Source organism: Bactrocera latifrons, unplaced genomic scaffold, assembly GCF_001853355.1.
Source record: "Bactrocera latifrons isolate USDA-ARS-PBARC rearing strain unplaced genomic scaffold, ASM185335v1 scaffold_94, whole genome shotgun sequence".
Taxonomy (NCBI): Eukaryota; Metazoa; Arthropoda; class Insecta; order Diptera; family Tephritidae; genus Bactrocera; species Bactrocera latifrons.
Genome location: NW_017537645.1, coordinates 916,339 through 941,623, shown reverse-complemented (window position 1 = coordinate 941,623; position 25,285 = coordinate 916,339). Strand labels below are relative to the sequence as shown.

General features: G+C 37.0%; 1 protein-coding gene across 1 annotated transcript in view; it reads right to left on the bottom strand.

The window, feature by feature from the left end:
- Window positions 1-25,285, bottom strand: part of LOC108977689 (protein timeless homolog) — a gene marked incomplete at its 3' end in the record, with an annotated part of 164,825 nt that overhangs the window by 106,756 nt on the left and 32,784 nt on the right. The window contains 2 exon segments of the mRNA XM_018947513.1: window positions 8,031-8,354; window positions 8,413-8,992. Coding sequence (XP_018803058.1) covers window positions 8,031-8,354; window positions 8,413-8,514 — 426 coding nt within the window.

Here is a 25,285-nt window from a genome sequence, read left to right as displayed (position 1 = left end):
AAATAAAAGAAATGAAAAAAAATAACAAAGAAAATTAGGAAAAAATGAGCTTGCTCGCTGGTGGCCACAATAAGTGAATTCGGCCGCACATTGTTGTTGTTGTTGTTGTTTTTTTTTCCTTCGCTCGCATTTGTCAAGATGAAAAAGTTTTTGTGCCATGCTTAATTTAATCTGCGCATTGTGCAAGGATTTTTTGGTCTAAAATGTGCGTAGCCGCTTTCGAGCTTAGCTGGTGTGCGTTTGAATCTGTGTTTGTGTGTGTGCTGGTAGAAGTTGCTAAGTGCTGTGGCAGATTGGTTAGCCTTTGAAGGCGTTTATTACTTGCGTGCGTTGGATTTAATTTTTTTAAATTAAATTTTCTTTGCTCCTCGGTCGTGTTTTTCTAAGTTCCTAAGCCGCCCGATGCACGTACGTCATATTTCAGCACCTACGTAGATGGTTACGTAAGTTCAAAGTAAATGCTTGCTTTCGGTTCGCTTTGTGGGCGCCGTAAACGATTTGGCAAACAGTTTTCATTTGCGATGCGAAAACTTTTGCAAATTATTAAGACCGCAAATGAGTAGATTTAACGGCATGTATGTGGGTGTGCGTGTGTGTCGCCTGGCGGATTAGGTGGTGAAATTTCATTTCATTTATTATTCAGTGCACATGCCTGGAAAGCAAAGTAATTTTTGCTGTAACTTGTAATTGTAAAAATTGAGTATATACACGCTACACACACATACATACATATATGTGGCATGACATTTTTATACATTTGCAACATGTTGCTGCAGAGTATAATACTATTTTTGTTCACCTAACTAAAACTAGGGGTGCGTGACCCCTCCCTTTAATAAGTCAAATTAACCAATCTTTTAAAATACTAAATAATTAAATGCGCTTAGTGCAAATATTATAAAACTCCTACCGACAATGTGAAAAATTGGAATCGGAAGATAAGCCCGCCAACTACCCATATAACGGTACTGTTAAAAACTACTAAAAGCGCGATAAATCAATAATTAAAAACACCTCCAAAGCCATTAAGTTTTACCCGCGAGATGAGTTGCGAGACTTTTATACAAGCTGGAGTAAAAATTGAATGGTGGGAGTCGCCTCACCCACTTTTAGATAAAATCGCATATGTATCTCAAGACCGGCTTGCTCGATTTCAAACAAATTTGGTACGTGATATTTCTATGACATAATCATGACTCAGTGTGAAAATGGGCGAAATCGGACTACAGCCACGCACACTGCTCATATAATGAAATTTTAAATTATATTTGATTATTTCCCTTTCCTGTTTACAAATCAAGAAGCAATTAATATAACGGTATTACACTTTGCACGACTAATGTCTTTGAAGTATGACCAAAACTTCCAAAAATGGAAACAAAACTGTTCAAGCCACTGGGTACCGAATATGTTGACCAAAGTGCTTACAATTGAATTTTTTACCGCAAATATTGGTCAATTTATGAGATATATAAATATGCATGTATAATTGAAATTCAGAAATTATATTTTCCTGACAACGGTTTGACTATTCGAACTGCCAGGCGACTTTATACAGTATATATCGGCCACATGTGCATTGTATCTATGAAAAATGAGAGAGCACAAACAGATAAATTTGAGCGAAAACTTGGCCCGCATATAACAAAAATATAAAAGTCCGAGTGACTTTTCTCCATGTGATTGGTAATGGTACGAGTATGTGAGGTACCTTAATAAATATCAGGGAACCTTTTGTTAGTATGTGGCATACACATGGTATGTGGTATTGGCAAAAGTAGATAAATTCGGGACGACACTACTCCCGACTCCCATATGCTACATATCTATAACGATTTTCGTTTTTCTAATAAACCTTTTGTCGAAAATGTCGATCAGGGTATGAGTTTATCATATATATAGTCGAATCACTATAAAATCAAAAAAATTGGAGTTAGAGAGACTTCCAGTTATGGAAGGAGATTTGTATGAAATGTGACTCCTATTGCCAATTCAAAATATCGAGTTATGGAGAACTTCGAGTTATAGTAGTTCGTGTTAAGGATGTATTAAATGTTCGGTTGCAACCGAACTTAGCCCTTCCTTACTTAATTAAAATTTTTTTCGTACCTTTGCCGATAATATATACATATATGAAAGTAATAAGGAAATGTTAAATCCAAAGTTCAAAACATCTTTACATAATGTTCAAGTGCTAATAAGACAAGTTATTAAATTACTCTACTAAAAAACTGAAGACATAGGCCCACCGTAAACGTCGTGAATGTGCTGATTTTGTTTTAAAACAACTTGAAAACGATAAGGATTTTTTTTTAATAAAATCAACTTTTCCGACGTGTCTCACTTTCATCTGAATGGTGTGGTGAATAAACAAAACTTTCGATTCTGGTGCGAAGAAAAGCTACAAATTATTCAAGAATATTGGTGTGGCTTTTGGTCTCGTACCTGTCATCGATCCGCATATATTTCGAAATGAAGCTGGTGAAACCGTTCCTGTCAATTCAGAGCGGTATATATCGATGGTAACCAACTTTTTATGGGAGCTATTCGAAGAAGTTGATCTTGACAAAATCTGGTTCGAACAAAACGGAACTACGCTCCACACAGCACGTGCAACAACCGAATTAATGCAAGAAAGGTTTGGAGATTCGATTATTTCAAGAAATTGTAAGATTGAATTACATCCAAGAAGTTGTGCAGTTAAGATTACTTTTTGTGGTGTTATTTGAAGTCATTGGTCTTCAGCTATAAACCAGACTCTCTGCTAACTTTAAAAGTAAATATTGAACTGTGCTTTTCATGACATGCGAATTTATTTAGTGTAAAAAATACTGGAAAATTGGGTTCATCAAATTCGTTTCTGCAAAAAAGTCGTTAAACCCATATTGAAAACTTAATTGTGTCGGCTGTACTTCACATTAAATAAAAATAAATAAAAAAACATATTAAAATTCCTTAACTGTTCGATGGCTTTCTTGATATTGACAGTCTAACTGTTAAAAGTAGAAGTCCGAATTAAGAGTTAGGCCTGAGAGGAACAGCCATTGTTGACGATTCCCTGCCAAACATATAGCAAACCTTCCTGACACGGAATCCCGAGTAGACCACCKCGCCGACCGACCGCGATTCAACCATTTGATTTTGTTACGATTCTGATTCGCAGTTGGAAATGCGATCTGTGTGGTTTTGAAAAAGTTTTTATTTTTTTTTTTTATTTTAATTTTTTTTTTTATTTTAATTTTTTTTTTTTTTAACTATTTTTAAGAAAGAAAACGCATTTAGAGATTTTATAGGGGAAAGTTTAAATGCGCACTGTCTGGAGAATTTTTAAAGTTTGAAAAGTCAACTTTCTGAATATGTGATGGTTATTTTTGAGAAACGAAAATTAATTGGTGAAATTTTTGATTCAATGAAAAAACGAAAATTCCTATGTTAAGGGGGTATTCTACTCTAGAATTTTGAAAAATTCGATTTTTTGTTTCATGCATTTAAAGTTAAGGCCCTTAAGAACATATCCTACAGTTACTTTAGTGACGCTGTACCTAGCCCGGTAGGTAGGTAGACTCACTTTTTTATACGCGTTTTTCTCGAAACAACTTTTTCCCACACGGTACCGGCATTATCCCAAGTTCTATACAACCGAATTACTTGAAATTTTGTGTGAACCTTCTTTATATAATCCTTTATCTTTATATAATCTTTAATCCTTTGTTTTTAATATTTTAAAAAAATTCAGGAATTTCAAAAAAAAAGCGTAACAAATTTCAAAAATTTTCAGACAATATTTTTTGCGTGTTCTCTGAGGTAGGGACTATAACAGCATTCTTACTGATTAAGAATTTCTTTTGACTTTTTTTTCAGACCACCAAGAGAGTCAGGATCAATGTCGCCGGGATGCGCCATTTCTTTTTTTTACACTTGTGAACCACCCCCTCTAATTATTTTAATTTTTAATATTTTTTTGTAAAATTTTTTTTTCTGTATTCTTAAGTTATCTATAAAAAAAAGCACCATAAAAAATGGATAGTAAACATATTTTTGGTTTTTTTTTTTATAATATTCAAAAACCTGCCCAAAATTTGATTTCTAGAGTAGAATACCCCTTAAGTGAATGAGAACATAGAAAATAGCGACCCTTTAGAGTTAAGTTGAGGGGGGTAAGAGTTGAAAAAAATTCAAACAAATTTGTTTGAAGCACCCTACTATACTTATGTATATGTACTCGTATGTACTCATTTTTATATGCACGTATACTAATATAAAAAATACACTGTATGTGGATATGTATCTTTCAACTACAGTTTGGTCTACGTGAGCATAACTTGCTCCTATTTATATTAGACGAAGGTGACAGTACTTAGCAAAATTTCGAAAAAAATACGTATATTTATACTGCTACTCCAACAACAACGCGCTGTTTATAATTTTTTTTTTTTCTATTTTATCCACCAAGATTTTAATGCCTCCACACTAACATTTACTTAAATATTAAAGTATTGTACTTTTAATTACAAGTTTCCTAGCAGCAAGTAAATTCTGAAGTCGACTAACATTTTATATGGACAATTTGCCACAATTTGTGGCGTGCGCAATGCCATTGCGACCAAGAATCCTGCTGTCAACTGTCGCGCCGGCAAAGTTTTAATGCAGCTTGAGAGCATAAAAATTGCATTTCTATTTTATTATGTGGCAAATTTAAGTTTTTTATCAACCGTCGCTATCAAGTGGCTGTGATTTTTACAAACAGAATGCAATTAAAATGTCAACCGTGTAAAAAATGCTGATGCGACGCTGGCACGGCAGCCTTTAGCCAACAAGTGCGCTGTCGCGGCCGGCAAAGAGGTCACCCATTATATTTAGTGCAATGTCAGTGGGTATATGCAATGCAAAGCATTCAAAAAAAATTACAACAAAAAATCAGACAGAGTTGAAAAAAATACATTTTCAACAGCGCATAAAAGACTGTATAGCAAATGGCGAAAAATATTTAAATCGTGCGGAGTAATCTCACTGATGATGGGTCAGTGCATGTTGCCTCGCACTATGAGTTGTTCGCAGTGGCTATCAGACATCGGGTCGGCTGTACGTGGCGAACTCTTTAATTAATCCTTTTAATGGCAGCAAATAGCCAGTTTTGCAGTTGAAATAAATGCAAAGAAAGAAAAGCATTAAATTAAAAGAAAGAAAGAAAGCAAAATATAGCAGTTAAGGCAAAAAAAAGTTTAAATATAAACGAACGCATAAAAATCATTAAAAACTTAAAACTTATGCATAGCAGACTTTTTTTATACCGTGAACAGGGTGTATTAAGTTTGACAGGATGTTTGTTTTACCCAAAAGGAGACATCGAAGACCTTATGAAGTATAGTATATATGCATGTATAATCAGTGTGACGAGCTGAGTCGATATAGACAATTCCTTCCGTCTGTCCTTCGTTGTTGTTGTAACGGCAAACCTTTCTGAAGTAATTTAGACGAATGCTGAAGATTCGTCAGTCCTTGGCCGGATAGAAATCCGAGTCCGTTCCAGTTACGTAGACCCGACTGTCGCGGGAACGGTCTGACTACACATCGGTCTGACCGTCTTTCGAGATATCAATCTGAAATTGTTCTAAAGTCTTTCCTTCTTAAGAAGCCGTTCATTTGTCGGAACCACTATAACGTATAATGCATATTTGAACAAGCAAAATTAAAAATCCCTTGTACGGAAAACAAGGATTACTGTTAAAGACAACCGTACAATCTGCAAACAAATTGTTCAGATCGGAACCCTACTTAACATACCTGCCATATAAACTGACTGGTTTGAACTCTGGTCCTTGTATGGGAAAATTTTTTAGTTGAGAAGGTATCTTACCGAAATCTGCCATAGATTACTATCTAAAAGTATGGTACACTCGTCGAAAAAATCGTTCAGAACGGACAAACATAGCCATTCTCCAAAATCCAGCCCGTATATGAAAAAGTTACTTTGTTTGACAAAATATACTTCCGGATTTTTTCGTGGATTATTTTCGTTGCTGTTGTTATTGTGTCAGAATTTCATATTGCTTGAACGGATAAATACCCGGGAGCATTGCGGTTACGTAGACCCAGCTATCGTGAGAACGGCGTGCACTGTTTTCTAAGATAACGGTACAATCTTCGAACAAATTACTCAAAACGGACTACTAGTTTTTGTATCGAAAATTTTTTTTATTTGTGAAGGGTATTAACGTTATTTCTTGCTTTTTGAACCGTTTGCACTTTTTAGCGCATTAATTCGCTTACATTTGCTAATGCGCCACTGTCAGCCATAAAACTATTTAGTAATCCTTGACTTAATGTCAAGCGCTGGAGTTGGCGGCTAGGCAGAAAGTTGATGCCGCGCAGGAGCGGCGTTTAATTGCGTCGAGCAAGTATATCAGAGGTCCAGTACATAAATTAGATAGCAATAGGGGGGAGAGAGACTGAGGGAGGAAGTTAAGAAGAGCTTAACTTTCGCTGGGCTCCATACAGTCAGTTAGTATTTTTTTATATTTCCACTAAATAACAGCTAATAAATGGAAGCGCTGCCGCTAGTATAAAGCTAATTTGAGTCAGGGGCAGACGCATTGGCATGTTTTTATATGAAACCTATTGCAAAGTTTTCGCAGCGGTAAGATAACAAACTTTTTTTAAATATATTAATTTTATAAATGCTATATTTATGTACGTAAGTAGTTTTTATGGCGCTTTCGCGTATTTGTTTGCAGCGCTAGTTTTTAATAGAGTTTTGTGCTTCTTTTTATTATGCTTGTTGCTGCAGCATTACAAGTTTTCCACTGCTTGTTGTTGTTGGTATCATTTTTTTAACGCTCTACGTCTTTCATGCCTTTAATTTGTTTGCCAAAGTCTGTCGGCATTTTTCCTACCCTCTTTTTCAAATTTTTTGCACCCACCATTTTGCACTTTTATAAATTTTGCTTTCATTTTTAACAAAAAGGGCAACCTATTCAAATTGGTGTAGGGAGAATTCTTTTCTTGATACTAATGAATCTCTGGTCTTTTGGCTAACGGTGACGGTGTGCAGAATGGACGGCAGTAAACTTTTTCCAAGCAAATCTGCGCTAAAGCCTAAAAGCAAAATGCGGCGCTGTTTTTAGTCCTCACTTTTTTCCCATTTTCCAAGGTCTTAACTGGGTTCGCCATTACATTATAATTTTTATTTTATTTTCTTTTTTAACTTTTTCACTGCACAAAGGCGCCAATTTTCATGCACTTGTTCGTGTACTTCTTATTCGCTTTCTACTCTTTCTGCGCGTTTTTGTTAGCAATTGGGGCTAATGATTTGAATGACCATTCTTGAGGCTTTTATTATTTTGTTAAATTTGAATTGAAGTTAAAATGCAGTTAACAGAGATTTGTATTATATTTCTTTGCACTTAATTGCAATTATTTACTTCCTTTTGTATGTGTACTTAAGTAATTGTGCGGTAAATCGAGGGTTGCAGCTCTGTGGTGTGCTCAAATGCCCAAAGGTGCATATTCAATATAATTTATGTTTACTATTGTGCAGAAGTAATATAATTAAATAGCCTGAAGTGGCGTGTTTACGACTTTTAAATTGAACATTTGAATTTTCTTTTAAAATGATTAATGTCGTTTAGAGCTTTAAGATACATAAAGTGTGTCGGCGCCAAAGGAAAATTAGACCACATATAATAGACAGATAACAGTTAAAATGTAGCACATATGAACATACATATATGTTTTGTAGAAGAAAAGAATAATTAGTACATTTACAGATATACGTAACCACTTAAAGACTTGCACAACATTTAAAAGCTGCAATTACCACTAAAGATTTCGAAAAAAAATTGCTTAGCAACGCACAATTTTATCGAAATTTGCATTTAACAGCTGTTATTTATGGTTCATTGGTTTATGAAACTCGTTCTGATTATGCATTCGTGGTGCATTCAGTTGCAAGGACATTCACTTCAACCCCTTATTCACAAACAAGCACACAATGCCAATAAAAAAAAGCACACACTCTTGTGGATACTTACGATTTCCAATCCCTTTTTCATTATGCCATATAGTGGTACCCAAACTTTGTCTTGTGTAAAGGCACTCTTATAACCTTGTGAAATTTCAATCAATTCCATGAAAACTTTACGACTATGGAAATCTTTTGGTGGTCCTTCGCGATATAGCAACAAAGTTGGATTTGTTAAGATGACCATTAAACGCACAAGCGCATCTGTATATTCCGGATCGTGCACATAATCATGCAACATATGCACCAAATCTGTTTGCAAGACTTTGGCATGCCCCAAGTGACGACGGTATTCATGGTTTTCCAAATCGCGTCGCAAAATCCATATTAAATGCTGCAAATGGGAAGAGTTTTAGTTATAATGTGAACATTATTAAAGGCAAACTACATACCCGTAGGCCCTGCAATGCGTCCGGCTCGGCCAAATAGCGTTCGTTATCGTAATAGCCAAGCGCCGCGCAAGTGGCATCGATATCCGCGAGTAAAATCGACATTGCGTTGGAAACAAATAAACGATTAACACTTTATTTACACTAGTTTAATTATCAATTTTACCGAACCGCACTCCCGAACGCGAGTTTTATTAGATAAATATTTCACAATTGTTTTGATAGATGTAAACAAACTCAAATTCGCACGTGAACTGACAGATGTGCGCGCCAGCTTTGCAAACTCGGTGAACAGCTGATCGTACCGCCTTGCCACTTGTTGATGGCGTGTATTTTAGTGTGTTGAGTAATTTTGGTTTTGGTGAAAAACGGTGCATGAGTTCAAAGAACGTCTATCATGATTCTCTGATGAGTTCGTACGTTCGTAAAGAACGTAAATTATATCGTATACGCTCTTTGTTTAGATCGTTGAGTTATTGCAGAGAACGTATACCATTTACACGTTCTCTGGTTATTGCTGCTCTGTGGTGTGTTAATGAATGATCGTTCTTGCTCTTCTGTCATTTGAATTGGAATTGATTAACTGCAAAGCAATTATTAAGTAAAGTAGAAATAAGATTTTTATTTTAATACAGAAAATTCAAAACTTTTTTATAATTAATATTTTATAATCAAGAACTTGGAATTGTAATTAAAAAAAATATTTTTCAAATAAAAAGCTGAAATTACATATATGCGTTAAAAAAATTAATTTGGGATTAAAATTTGAAAATTTTATTTTTCTATCTAACACAAAAAATTCGATAGCTTAAATTCTAATCCCAAATATATTTTAATAAAAATGAAGAAAATATTTTATAATATAAAAATTGGAGTTATAAAAAAAAAAAAATATTTTTAAAATTACAAGGGGAAATTTTCATATTACTAACTAAAACACTGGAATTAAAAGCAATTAAGTACAAATAAAAAGATATAAAATGGCGGAACATGAAATTGGCATTTCTAGATATATAGTATAGCTAGTACAGATAGCAAGGAAATACACCCCAGAACCGCTATGGACAGCTGGGTTTCGCGGAAGCTTGACCAGCGCTGGGCAACCATCGGCAAATGCGCTGTCCCAAAAGCCTCTTGGTCTAAGATTTATCGCAGGAAATTTAGTTATCTTTTTTCCTTTAGTGAGGCTAGCCACGCCCTAGTTGTGGATCTTTTAACTGGATCTGTCCCGCGTTTGGGAGGTCAAGACTTAAACACTTGGGAGCGCATATCTTCAGACATCCCATCGCACTGGCGGGAATCGAATTTAAAAGCCTGGGGATATTGGTATTGGCTCCTAAACGTTTTACAAATTTATAATTTCGAACACAGGAGTTCTTCTTTTCTATGGCTTCACAAACGACTACATACAAGACTTGTATAGCAATCCTCGTGCAATCTTCAGCTGATCTAACCTAACCTAACCAGCTGATTGTTGGACCGAAAACAAGGAGAGAGAGACTAATCGAAGACAGATTTTTTTTTTTTTCGATTTTGAACATGCTAAGTCGAATTGTGCTTCAGGTTATGATTTTTGGTTATGATTACTTCAACAGGCAAAGCTTCGTATAAGCACGCACAAAGTGATAGGTAAAGTCCTCTTACCTGCACCAAGCATATATGTATGTATGTCTGCGCCATAACTGCACATAAAAGCACAGGCTTTAACTACTTTCTTCCATGTTAGTTTTCAGACAGATACGTATATAACATATATGTACTTTATACACGTAACCATGCATGCAATTTCGAAATGTCCGAGTGACTTACTGATTTTATGCAATCAACCTTGTGTATTTTCTGAAATTTTCGCCCCAATTGGACTTGAGACACATGTGCAAAAGCATCCATGTATGTATATGTGTGTTGCCTCGAAATGCGCTCGGTGTTATTATTGTAGCAGAGTTGTTGTTGTTAGTGCTGTTGGTCTTTAATGGAAAGTAAACTTTCATAGCAAATGCAAAAGCATGAAATTCAAAACACACCCACACACTTGCATATTCATAAATACATAAGTTTATATTTGCGAACTTAAAATTATATGAACACAAGCCACATTTATGCACATACATATGTATGTATGTATATTTGTGTACATGTGTTGTTATGTAAGTAGGTTAGCGATAAATGACGCATGCAACATGACAACTGCTCTCTGGTGGCCGGCAACTGCATTTGATTGCTGCTGCTCTGCCAATATGTCGCAAGCATTGTGATTTCAACCACAACTTATTCCATTATTTGCACTTATGCACTGCTCGTAAGTTCACCCTTAAGTACATACATATGGTCTTAAGTGCATAAGTGCAATGTTGTTGTGAATTGTTTAGAAATTATCCTGTGACTTTTGCTGTCATATGTCGTTTTCCAAATCATTACTCTTAAATATGGGTTAACTTTAAGAGCAGAGCAGAGTTTCAGTAATTCTTTTCGCATTTGAGTTTAGCAAAATGTTTAAAATTAATTTTTAAGTTACTATATTAAATGAGTTATGATGACTAACAGAATGTTTCAAGACCGGAGCATACTTTTTTAGAACTCCTAAAGGAGATTTAGTGACAGATGCCCAGAGCATAATAAAATTATGGAGAGAACACTTCGCCAACCTGCTGAATGGCAGTGAAAGTATAACGCCAAGAGAAAGCGAACCCGATTCCCCAATCGATAACGATGAAGCGGACGTTCCGTTGCCCGACCATGAAGAAGTTCGAATAGCAATTACTCGTCTGAAGAACAACAAAGCGGCGGGGCCGAGGGATTGCCGGCCGAGCTATACAAATACCTGTGAAAAGAGAATCGACACACACCACTCCTTCCTGGTTTTTAAAACTGCTTTTGACAGCACGAAAATGTGCTGTGTCTATGCCGTGATGTCTGAGTGATGTCTGAGCAACACCAAAAGCTTCGTCAGAATCGGAATGGACCTCCCCGAGCCGTTCGATACTAAACGAAGTTTCAGACGAGGCGATTTCTTTTATCATTCATTCATTCAATCTTCTTCTGGAGAAAATAATTCGAGCTGCAGAACTAAACAGAGAAGGTACCATCTCCTATATGAGTGTACAGCTGCTGGCGTAAGCTGATGATAATGGTTTTCTTTGACAACCACACTGTTAGTTCTGCTTTCACCAGAATGAATAAGGCAGCGAAGCAAATGGGCCTGGTAGTGAACGAGAGCTAGACGAAATATCTCCTGATATCAAACAAATATCATTGCACTCCCGAAATCCAACGCGAAGTAGCTCTTGCCAACAGATGCTACTCGGGACTGAGTAAGTAGAAGAGAAGTAGAGACCTCTCTCGACACAAAGACCAAATTCTAAAAGTCACTCAACACCTCAGTCCTGCAATATGGTACAGAGGCATGGACGATGACAACAACTGATGAGTCGAAGTTGCGAGTTTTCGAGAGAAAAATTCTGCGAAAGATTTACGGTCCTTTGCGCGTTGGCCACGGCGAATATCGCATTCGATGGAACGATGAGTTGTATGAGATATATGACGATATTGACATTCGACGCAATATCCGCCGGTGAAAGTAGAGGAAGAGAGAGACCTCCACTCCGTTGGATGGACCAGATGGAGAAGTACCTGGCTTCGCTTGCAATCTCCAGTTGACTCCACCTTGCGAAAAGAAGAAACGGCAAGCGCTCTGTTGTTAACTCGGCTATAATCGCGTAAGCGTTCTCTACGCCAGTAAAGAAGAAGAAGAATTCAATAATTCGGAATATATTTAGAGCGAGTTTCAATCGAAATGATTTTAGATATATTTCGTTATCGATTTGTAAAAATCCAACTAAGATATGAATATCATCAGTATGAAGAAGGAATTAAAAAGCATTTGTTTGTAAACTCCTTTATGTTCCAATTTACCATAACCGTAATGTAGTTCTGCCACTCTTTAGATGACTTTTGAACGATGAATATAGAGATTCAGTTTTATTATTTAAAATAAAATTCAGGAATTATCCATTCACACAAACACCTGCTCATCATTATAAAGTTTAAAGCATTTCTAGTCTCAAATTTAGTCATATTCGTTTTCCTTTAAAGTTCATTTATTGCTTGTATGAGTAAATGTTACACATACATAGCTTAAATGAGGGCACTCTGCACATTGCAACCATATAATTGGTTAGTGAATGTTGTTTTCTGCTTCATTAATTATTTGGCAAACAAACAATCGGTTATTTTCACGCTTGAATGCTTAACCATTTGCTGCTTACAAATTTCTATTATTACCATCCATCGTACAAATTGCGGATTCTAAATTTCAAGTTGAGTTCTTGAAACTTTAAAAGCATTCACATTGGCACCTTTAAGACAAAATACATTTATTTCATTCAAAATAGTCTCCTTCTGCTTCAATACAGCTTTTTGCACGGCTCAAAAGCATGTCGAACGAGTGTTTTAGCTCCGGTATGGCCGGCAGTATGCCGGGGCAAGCCTGTCTGCATAACGCTTTCCTTTCGTGGGCAAGTGCATTTTGCCGAAAAGGAAGAAGTCGCACGTTGTCATATCAGATGAAAACAGGGAGTGGTTAATGGTAAATATTTTGTTCTCAGTCGGGCCTACGTAGCTGGAACGGACCCCGATTTTTTTCCTGTCAAGTGCACAGAACTCTGCCGCTAAAACAACAACAAAAACTAGTTTGTTTTATAGAGAAATTTCGGCATCACTACTCAGTATGTTCAACAACTTTTCTTTCAACCTAATCGAACATCCTACTATGTGATCAAATTCAACTCAGACTGGTCTGTTTGACTACACATTTTTTATGTTTATGTGAATTTTCATCCTGACATGTTAATTAGTTTTTGTTTGGCAGCTTCTTGTTTACGATGAATTTAAAATATTTTTAATTCAATTTTTTTTTTTTTTTTTTGCTTAAAATTTCTAACGAAATCTTGTTTACAGAATCGTTGAAGATGTTACAGAATAGTTTTGAAGATTCTACTTTATTACGAATGAGAGACACTAAGGAATAAATGAAGGTCGTAAAGTCATCGATTTACATACATACCTCACGCGCGAAACAAAGAAAAAGAAACAGTGCTTGAAAGTTTTCTAGTTGGCATCAGAAAGATGGCGGAGGATCTCAACATCTGATTTCAACAGGAATTGCTAAATATATGCTTAATAAGATGATAAGAACCCTGCATTCATCTAAAGCATCATGACTGGTGACGAGGAATTGTGTATATGGAATTATGTATGACGTCAAAACTGTCCCAAAGTGTGGCGAATTGCTATTCAAAAATGAACCGAAACCGAAATGTACTGAAGGACATCTCAGATGAAGCTTATATCTAGTGTTTGGAAAATTGAATTAAGAATTCGCATGGTTATACGGAACACTCTTCGTCACGTTAATACGAGTTCTCAACCATCTACTGAAAGAACTGCATTTTTGAGCACTCAAACCTTCAATTAGATGGGCTATCGACCGTAAAAGGTTATCCACTTTGAGGTTCCCTACTTATTTTTTTAAGAAAAAGCACAGAAACTTCGAATTTAATAGGGACTATTTATTATTATTCGAAAGAACATTCTTTGGAATTTATTTTTTTAACATTATCTCTTTCAAATGTTGGCTCACCGAAGTGATCTCTCCATAAATCCATTAATTGATGTGATGTGTGGGAAGTCTTGTTTAAATTAAATGTCGCCGAAATCAGAACGAATGTCTTTTCAAGTTCGCAAAAGATAGGTCTACATTTTTCGACACCCAAAGAGCCGGTTGATGTGTTGAGAACGCATGGCTTGTAGATACCTCAATCAGAGTGGCAAAAGTACTTCGAAAATTTGTTCAAGCGCATGCAAAATTGATCCTCTTGAAGAATATTTTGATAAACGTTAAAGGGATTTTCGATAATTAAAACTTATTTGCCAATCACGAAATATAAAAGGCAATCTACGTATTGACTGGAAAGGAGCTTATTTTTAAATAAGTGAAAAAATATAGTATATAAAAATTTTTTAGTACGGTTCAAATTTGATCAGATGATATTCAGATCTTAATAAGGAATAATTCGAAGGCAGTGACACGGAAGCCTTTCTTTTGTTTCAAAAAAAAATTTTTTTTCTATTAAGTCTTTAGGACTAACCTCTTAAGAGAATTTTTTATGAATATCCATTTAAGTTTATCCGCATTTAAATTCCCACTCGTTTTAGTATTTCCGACCTACTTAACTCAGCAGAAACATTTATTCAAAAGCATACGTGCACAGACACACATGTGTATGTATGAATGTATTTAAGTATTTATGTGAGAAGTAATCAGTGCCTTGCACTTTCCCATTCACATCACCAACTTTTATACTTCGCATTGATTCACACTTACTACAATACATACAGACATATGTACAAGTGTATGTGTGTGCCTAAGTATGCACATGTAATTACATATAAATGTACATATGTATATCCTGCATTATCCAGCTTACTTAACACTAATTCTATTTATTACAGTTACAAAAAACGGAAACAGCGTGTGTGCAGCACCAACTTGCTCCAAGCACAACACAAGCAACAGCAACAAGAAAGCGACTGCAAAGTCACCATTGCTACAAAAACACACATACTATACAAACAAAAATGTGTGCGTGTATGTTGGTGTAATTGTGAGCTTGCATGTTTTTGGACAACTCATCCGTGAGTATTTGTTAGTATTTATATGCTGCTGCTCTTCAATGAATGCAATTCACTTTCCACTAATCCTACAATTTCATTAGTATTCGCTAGGAGAATCCGAGTAGAGTAAATCTATCAATAAAAAAAAAATACTGCAATTTCATTCGGATTGCGTTGGAGCGGCGCGCTTACACGATTAGTAAAGTGAATTTTCTATTATACACCAGAGTATTACGACCAGTGCCGATAGTGTTGTGTTTGTAGGTTTCCTCTTGGTCGGCTTCTACAGATAACTTAGTTTGTACATGTATATATACACATATGTATATGTATATGTTATTCTCTCTTTCCCAAGAAATGTGAGAATTTATGTAAATTCAGTTCAATTACAAGTAGCTGATGGAATTACCAATAAATTTCGAGACTTTGTGTTGATTGGAGGATTCTTCATGAATAAAAATTACTTTTATAGTTTTGAGAACGAGCTGGGATTATTTGTATGAAAAATCGTTAAATAAAAAAAACAAAAGAAAACTTCTCTCAGCAAGTTAAGTTTTTGGCGATGATGCTCCATTAAGAGCCAATGTTTATCAATGATAATTCACATATCAAACAAGTAAGGAAGGGCTAATTTCGGGTGTCACCGAACATTTTATACTCTCGCATTATAAAGTGATAATGGAGATTTCATTAATTGTATAAAAAAGTTATAGTCCGATCACGACAATTTTTCCACAAGGGATACCTCAGCTCAAATACCGTCTAAAGTCTAAAGTTTTATTCCGCTATCATCTTTGGTTCCTCATGTATATACGAGTATTATACAGAGAAGGCATCACATGGAATTCAAAATACCGTTATATTGGAAGAAGGCGTGGTTGTGAACCGATTTCACCCATATTTCATACATATCATCAGGGTGTTAAGAAAATATTATATTCCGAATTTCATTGAAATCGGTGGAGTAGTTCCTGAGATATGGCTTTTGGTCCATAAGTGGGCGACGCCACGCCCATTTTCAATTTTTAAAGAAAGCCTGGGTGCAGCTTCTTTCTGATATTTCTTCCGTAAAATTTAGTGTTTCTGACGTTTTTTGTTAGTCGGTTAACGCACTTTTAGTGATTTTCAACATAACCTTTGTATGGGAGGTGGGCGTGGTTACTATCCGATTTCTTCCATTTCTGAACTGTATATGCCTGAAAGAAACGACTCTATACAGTTTGGTTGACATAGCTAGAGTAGTTTTCGAGATATGTACAAAAAAAATTTAGTAGGGGGCGGGGCCACGCCCACTTTGCCAAAAAATACGTCCAAATATGCCCCTTCCTAAAGCCAAGAAATACGAGTACCAAGTTTCATCATGATATCTCAATTTTTACTCAAGTTATAGCTTGCACGGACGGACAGACGAAAGGACCGACAGACAGACATCCGGATTTCAACTCTACTCGTCATCCTGATCACTTTGGTATATATAACCCTATATCTAACTCTTTTAGTTTTAGGACTTACAATCAACCGTTATGTGAACAAAACTATAATACTCTCTTTAGCAACTTTGTTGCGAGGGTATAATAAGGTCGTAGATTACTCCATGTCGGACACAAACTAACTATTGTCAGATCGTCATGTAACCTTTAGTGAGATTGAATTAACTAAAGGCATCAGTAGTATCAGCATACATTCAAAATTGAATGTACAATTGACTATAAAAAAATTGTTTCACTTTGGATCCATCAATATGTTTCGATCGCTCACAAACAGGCTCATTCGATTGGCTGGAAGAATTGTTAAAAAAAAATTATCAATAGCTTCTTCGATACACGTCTATAAAATCGTGAGAGATGATGAAACATGGATTTACGCCCGAAAGTAAAGATCGGTCAATTGCAGGGGTTTTCATACAACAAAAGTTGTTTGTGCACAAAGCACTTCCAGGCAAATGCCTGTTTTTTTTTTTTTTTTTAAACAACTGAACATATCTCAATGATACCACTAGAACAACAGAACAGTAAATTCTGAGTGATACTCAACCATCTTCCCCACGACAATGCAAACTCTCACACATCGACTGGAAGTCAAGCGCTCTTTAATTTAACTGAGCGATTTTTCTTCCGAAAATCTGAATTTAATCACTCACCGGCATTACGCTTTATTGATATGTCTAAAGTCAATGGACCATAATCATCTATGAGTAACAGTCTAACATAGCAACATAAGGCTAAGAGCGCGTGAGTCTTCTTTTTTACAGATCACGCATGAGTCATGTTGAGCTGACATCTTACTTTTGTGAGTATTTTTTGCCATTTCATCATGAAAAGACTGAATAACGTTTACAAATCGTACAAGTTGAGAAAGTAACTGTCAATGGCGACAGTTATCGCGCAATGATAACCGACTATTTGATGCCTGAAATTGAAGCTTCTAATCCCGGCGACAATTATTTTCAGCAAGACGGTGCCACTTCTCACACATCGCATCAATCAATGGGTTTATGTATTGAGCAGATAATTTAACGATTTGAACCGGCCGATTGGCCACCAAGATGATGTGATATCACACTGTTAGGCTTTTTTCTGTGGGGATATGTATAGACTAAAGTCTATGCGGACAATCCCGCTTTGATTTAGGCCTTGCAGTGCAAGGTGCGTTCCAAAGGACTTTTTGAATCTAGCGGCCCCTGGTAGTGTCATCTACATGTCGAATGGTGCGTTAGAATTATCAAAAATTAGCCGAAATCATCACTGAAATTCATGGAAATGGAATTAAACATCTCCAAAAAATCGATCTGTCGCATTTTAACCGAACATTTGGGCTTACGTCCACAAATTGACTGACGACCAAAAATTGCTCAGAATCAAACATTCGAAGGACATCATTAAAAAGGTCAAAAAGGACAAAAACTTCCCTTACAATATTGTGACTGGTGACAAAACTTGGTTTTTCCAATATGATCCCGAAACGAAACGCCAGAGTGCTGAATGGAAGGCGCCGGATGAGCCGAAACCCAAAAATTCACGATGAAGAAGTCAAAAGTGAAGTCAATGCTGATTTGTTTTTATGATTTCAAGGATATTGTCTACAAAGAATTTTTTTCACCCGGCCAAAATGTTGGCGCTTGTTGCACGATAATGCGCCGTCTCATCGAACCACGCTTGTGACCGATTATTTGACGAAAAATCACATTTTAACCATTAACCACTTCCCGCATTCACCTGGTATGGCACCGTGCCACTTCTTCCTTTTCGGAAAAATGCATTTCGCATACCGGCATACTGGCGGCCATACCGGCCAACGAGCTAAAACAATCGTTCGACATGCTTTTGGACCCTGCAAAAAGCTGTATTGAAGCAAAAGGGGACTATTTTGAATAAAATTAATTGATTTTGCCGAAAAACCCATCTCACCCATCATCCAAAAACACCTTCTAAAACAACACAAGTGTTATTCGCCAATGGACCATCTGTGACGTAGCCGCAGCCAACATTTGAAAGTTTTTTTTTTGTTTTTTTAAGTAGGGAACCTCGAAAGGGATCGCCATTTATTTATTGTACCGTTTCCGTATATTAGTAAATTGTATTTGTGTTAATTTTCAACTCTTTGAAAGACTGGCAAGAAGTACTAAGCCTCACAAAATTAAGCTTAAACATTTTCTTCTTAAAGCTTCAAGCATAATAAACACATCTAACCTACATTTGTGACAACTTCTTTGAAGAACACGTCCCCCTCTCTAACTTTAGATAAACACACTGCAATAAATGCTATAACAAATTCACACAACCATAAACACAATTAGATGAACATAAAATAATTTTATGTTCCGTTAATTATGATATCCAGCCATTACTTCATTAGAGCATCAAGCGCCAGCAGTGTGACCAAGTTCAGCTCAACGCGGCACGCATATATGGCATTCCTTGTGATTCATTACGTGTGTGTGTGCATTATTTTGCTTTCTTTCATTCACGTATTTTTCTTTGATTCCAGCGATGACACGTATTTAGCGTAATTTGATGTATACGAGCATAAGTAGTCAGCAATTTGCTGCTCACACCCACACACACACACACACAGACCCACACACCGCTGAGGCACGAAAGGAATTTCAACTTTTCGTCAGAAACACGCTTATGCAACAACAACAAACAGCATTAATGAAACACGAAACTTTAGCTGAGGCGAAGTAAAAGGCAAGTGCAAGCGAAATTCGGCAAGTACAAAAGGCGACCGCCCAATCAGCTGCCGAAGGCTCAATTTAATTAACTAAATGTGCACAGAGTAGTATTTAAACAGCAAATGATAAATTTGTTAAGATGAAACTTTGTCACCAAATATGTACGCAGTGCCTAGGTATGCATAACGTCAAGGCTGAGCGCCCAAATGTAGGCAACACCAACTTGATGATGTTAGAGAACAGAGAGCAGAGCGCGGCAGAGCAGGAGCGCAAGCGAATGGGTGTGTAGTGGCATCAAGTTGATTCAAGGTAGCTGCTAATTAACAGGCTGGCGCAAACGGACGTTCACGGCGAAGTTGTGTTGAAGTTTATTGAGCACACGTGCCAAAGTCCCAATGTCGTTGCGTGCGTGCTTTGCGGTAAGCGGAGCAAAATCCTGTGACCGGGATTTCGTTGGCCTTGTGCTGCGTCCTTGGCGCCGTTGTGGTCTCAAGTTATTTAATCTGGTTTCTTTTTACAGTTGTGCAGTGAACTTTTTGCATACGCCGGTTTGTTTTTCCGCCAAGTTAAAGTTTTGTGTTTTGCCACTGCTTGCTATCCGCCCCAATGGGGATGCGACACAAAATGGTTTTAATCTGGTTTTTATACCCAAGTGCAATTTTTTGTACTGCGTATCTTTAGTAAACATCGCATGGTGTCGATTTACCAGGCGGTACCGTCAGCGACTGGCAACTGGATTGATGTATTGCGGTTAGAAGTACGCCTTATCATATAAAATAGGTTCCCATTCAGGGAAGGATAAACCTAGAACGTACTGCTGATATATTAAAACTTTCTAACAATCCAAAATTTTCATAAAAACAAATCCAATTGTAAACGAGAATACTGATCACGGCACCAGAAATGAAAGAGCCGTGTTTAATACAAAATTATAGTAGAAAGGATATCGTGGCTGTCGACTACAACATAGTTTATAATTGAGTATTTAGGAGCCTGCAGATATTAAGAAAATTTAAGAAAATCGGCACTGGTAGAGAAATCGAAACTATCGGAAAGTAACGGGGTTTTCAATAAGAGCGCTACAATAATTCTTTAACCCTGTGAAAGCACATTAGATGCAATTATGTATGGAAGTCGATTTCTTGTCTATGGCCACCATGAGCACGGTTGCAGAAGTCCATATGCTGATGACGGTTATCAAGCATAAATCGGCCGAAGTTCATCATAAATCGCACGAACGAGGCGACCAATAAACAGTGTCATTTCGTGAAATAACACGTTCACCAAACTTGGTTTTCAAGACTGTGTGGCTTGCGGCGCTGTCCTCTTGGAACCATATATTGTCCAAGTCCATATCATCCAGTTCGGGCCAAAAATATTCGGTTATCATTGAGCGGTAGCGATTCCGATTCCGATGTTCCAAACCGTAATTTTTTAGGAATGTAATGGTTACTCATGGAGTATGTGTGGATTGCTGCCTGACCAATAACGCATATTTTGCTTATTGAAGAAGCCATGCAGCCAGAAATGAACCTCATCGCTAAAGATGATTTTTTAATGATAATCATTTTCAAGTTGTTGCTCAGCCCAAATCATAAAATGACGACGATTTTGTTTGTTAAGAGGCTTCAGTTCTTGCGTCAACTTGATCTTGTAAAAATGTAGGCCAAGATCTTTTCGCAAAATTCACAACAACGACTCCACAGAGAAGTTCAACAATTGAGAACGAAGTATGAGAGACTGATTTGGGTCTCCTCAATTGATATGCTAGCGGCAGCAATATTCTCGACACTATGGACACTTCTTTGTCTCACTGTCACGGGAACATTTTGTACTGCGCCTGTGTATTCAAAATTTTCTGCTAGACGATTAATTATTGATCTGAGAGGACGATTATGATGACTATAAATTGAAAGTAACGCTCTTACAGTTGAGGCCACTGACTCCGAATTTCAGCAGTAAATTTTAATAATTTCGACTCGTTGTTGGATCGTACAACTTTCCATTATGAAATGACAAACCTAACTGAAGAGAAATGTCAAAAAAGTTGGAAAAATATGGCATCGTTGCCGCCGCTATCTGTCTGCTTTTCTAGCGTTCCAGTTGAAAACCCCGTTATATATCCTGAAAGGGTTCAGGCATACACACATAATGCCACATTGTCGGTTCTGCGATCTTGCTTCGGAGACATGATAGCTTCTTGAAAGCGTAGCGACTACAAGATGAAGTATCAAAGTCATCCGTCTCCCCAAAAAGAATTTGGCTTCTCCATTGCTCGAACTTTATAAGATGATAGGAGTAATATCGAAACACATTAGATTAATGATCGCAGTAGACAACTCTTTTTTACCTATATAGATCTGTTGAGATTGGTTGCCTCGGGTAGACGGACTCTTAAGGGGGTTTCCCTGGCAAGACAAGGGATGTTAGTCAAAATTTACCCACTGGAAGACATGCGTACCGTAAGAGGCCACTAAAATGCACTATGGCTTTGAAATAGTTCCATAATATTCGGCTTGATATTAAATTATAACATTCCTACTTAAGACTAACCTTCGGGAAGTATCGTGGTGCTAGTCCCTCGACTAGAGTACGCTAGAGGCGTAAGGTGGAACCGAAGTGGAATAGGTGTACATTCCACTTTACCACAATTTGTACCAAATTATACTTTCAAATTTTGAGGCGCTGATCAGGGGGAAGGGGTTCTTAGTCGATAGTTCTATAACAAATGCAATGGATCCAAACTATATAATTGAGTCGGAGGAGGTGTCATTTTAGGAAAATTAGCTTTCAGAATAGCCTCCCGTCACACAAAATCTTCTGCAGTGGCTTCCAAACGGAGATCACAGCAATTTAAGTTTGCCCTCTTTTGCTAACAAAAGTGTACTTACAATAAGAAATATATTTCTACATACAGACAGCCAAAAGGCTTTGGATTCCCTAACGTATATCAGGGTCGAAGAAGATCTAACATCCAACTTCACAATAAACCTGCAATGGGTTTCAGGATATAGAGATATACCTGGTAACTGTGAAGAAGATGAACTAGCCAGAGCAGGCACCACCCCACAATTAGATTCCGAAGAAGAGGGAATTTATACACTTCTGGCTTTTTGTACATAATGTTTTATCGAGAAAAAAATGTTATAACTTTAGCTGAGTCCCGGTGGAGTCATTCTCTAACTTATCCAATAAACAAGAAAATTTGGCATGTATGGAATATGGGCCGTACATGCCGACTATTAAAATTATAGTATAAAAGGGACAAAATAAGGAGGATGAAGTTCTATGAGCGCCATGCACTTGGGAGTGGCCAGAAACGATTATTTTACATACGGCTCAAGCAGCTCACGACTTCCGGTCTTTGACCAAGTATTCTCTGGTTAGTCAGTTTTATGGCGAGCTAAAATGAGAAGCCGAACCATCGGGTTGTGCATCACGTAGAAAACTAACCCAATAAAAAATAAACAACATCCTCGGATAAGAAACCACCCTTTTGTTGATGACCATTGCAAACGAATTAAGGAACTATTGCCAACTGGTGCTACTTCGGACTGATAAGGAATTGAGAAGTAAAGTCCTCTCTAGACGAAGAAAGACAAAGTCCATAGGTCTAGTTCTGAGAGTTTTCGACGCAGTACCCATCCGCGGAAGCAGAAGAAGACCAGCTGGGAAAAGACCTGGACACCCGGTATCTCCAATTGACGCAAACAGTGATAAAAGGAAACGACAGGGGCGCTATTCTTAATTTGGCTATAACCGCGTAAGGACTACGCTAGTAAAGAAGAAGGTACAAGGAATAACACTATAACTCTAGTAGGAGTGCTAACAGGTTGCAATCGAATGCCAGCAAAATGTGAACACCATACAATAAAAATTATAGAGGCTACCAGGAGATAGAAGAAATTAAGACAATAATTCAACTTCTATGCGAATGCAATACTTTGTATGTGAAAAGAATTGCAACTAACGGTCGAGGGTTTCTTTACGCTGTTTCGGAGGATGCACAGATACAACTTTTTTATTGAAGAACTTCATCAGAAACATGTTTCAATGAAGCCATAATAGAGTGAGTTGATTTTAGTCCTAGTGGTTTCACAAAAACCTTCTAAAGGCTTAGAAACGTCGTCAGGCATCCATTCCATCTGCCTACCTACCTATTAGAAATTATAAGTGAGCCGGTTCTTTATAAACGACGCGATAAGAAGCAGTCATAATCAGATTTTTTTGAACTTCATTAAGGTTTTAATAAAATTAAAAAAAAAACACACAGAGTAAACATTATTCGGCTATCCAAACTCTGGGCTTCAGCCGCACTTCGTTTTCCCTTACTCTGTGATGTCTCTATTGGTGGTCTTGTCGATGTTTGCCGTCGAAGTGTAAGGACGAAAAAGTTGTCATGTTGTTATGTCACTGATTGTAGCTATCATGTTGTCGTTTCTGCGCACTTCAGAGTTCAACATTTTTATGATGAATGTTGCGTAAGATGAATGCTTTATGCACGACTTTTCACTTTTCCTGTAATTTTTCGCATTCGCCGGCACATTTGATGTTCTTCCATTTTATAGCAAGTAAACAATTTTTTTTTCCATTCGCCACTTTTCTTATCGCAGTTCACCACCTCCATTGCATTTTTGTGTGTTTTCTTCTTTTATAATCTCTTTCATTTCTTATTATCTTGTTAGTGCATTTGTGCGCTGGCCTACGACTGCTCGTGTCATTAAATTTCTTTAACGATTGTCGGACGCGCTATCGCTTGGCGTGTGAATAGCGCCTTGGACTTTTCAGATTTCTTTTGCTCGCTGTTGTTGTTGTTGCTGTTGTAAGTATTTATGGCGTTACCCGCAGCCGTTTTGTCATTTGCACATCGCTTCCGGTCTTCGCTCGTAAATTTCCATTCGTTAATGTGACTTAACATTCATACGTACTCGACGACCCATACAAATGTACTCGTATGTATGTTGGAGTGTGCGTTTGGCCCCCGTGGGTCCACCACAATCGCAACCATATTCTAATGTGTCAAATACATTATTTGCTGTCATGCTTTCCGCATAAATAAATTAGCCCCAAAACATTAGTTTATTGCATGCAGTCGACAAGTTAATTATAATTGCCTCAGCATCGGCCGTCGTTCGGTCCGGCACACTATGCCAATCTGTTCCTTCCTCTGCCTGTGTCGACTCTGCCCATTCGTACCTCAAATACAAATTAACGCTCACGAATGTCCTTTCCGAAGTGTGCGTGTACCCAATTCAGTATATGCTTGTTTGTTTGCATGCATGCCGGCCAACTTGTTGGTTATGCCCCGCCACAGACCGCCTATCAAATGACAACACTGCTACTTATGAACATATGTCGTATAACGGTAAATATGTACTTAAAAAAAGTCTTGAATAATTCATATGTTAATTACATGTTAATTTAATTGCGCAGATGTCCGGCGGCCAAAAAACGACCAAGCACCAAACACCAAACATGAAATTAAAGGTCTAAATCTGCCGGTAACAAACGACAGCAGACTATTTGAACACAGACATCCGTATATACTTTTGTCTAGCTATAGTCGAATCGACTAAGAGAGTTGTCCAACAGCCAAAATATCATGTTGCCGTTTATTTGTATTTGTTTATGTAAATATTTGTTTATGTAAACATTCATATGCATTATCTTTGTATTATAGTTCCTGGTAAGCTTTCTTGTATCCTTGTACATTGCTTTGATCATTGAGCTTTTAGTATCATCATTAACTGTGCGTGAGCTAGATGTGAGGTGAATAAGTAAACCATTTAACCAAAACTGCTGTTACTAATTTCCTATATTATTGGTGAAACAGGAACCCAAAGAGATCAACGTAAGTGTATTATAAAATTATTTGTTCTACATAATGATACTTTTTAAGTACAAAAAGAAACCTTGGCAAATTCATTTCACTCGAACCCCCAAAACCTCTTTCTCCACCTTATTTTGAGAGAACCTAGTTTGATGACAATTATTTGTCGCAAATAATCTGGATTATTTCCAATATAATAT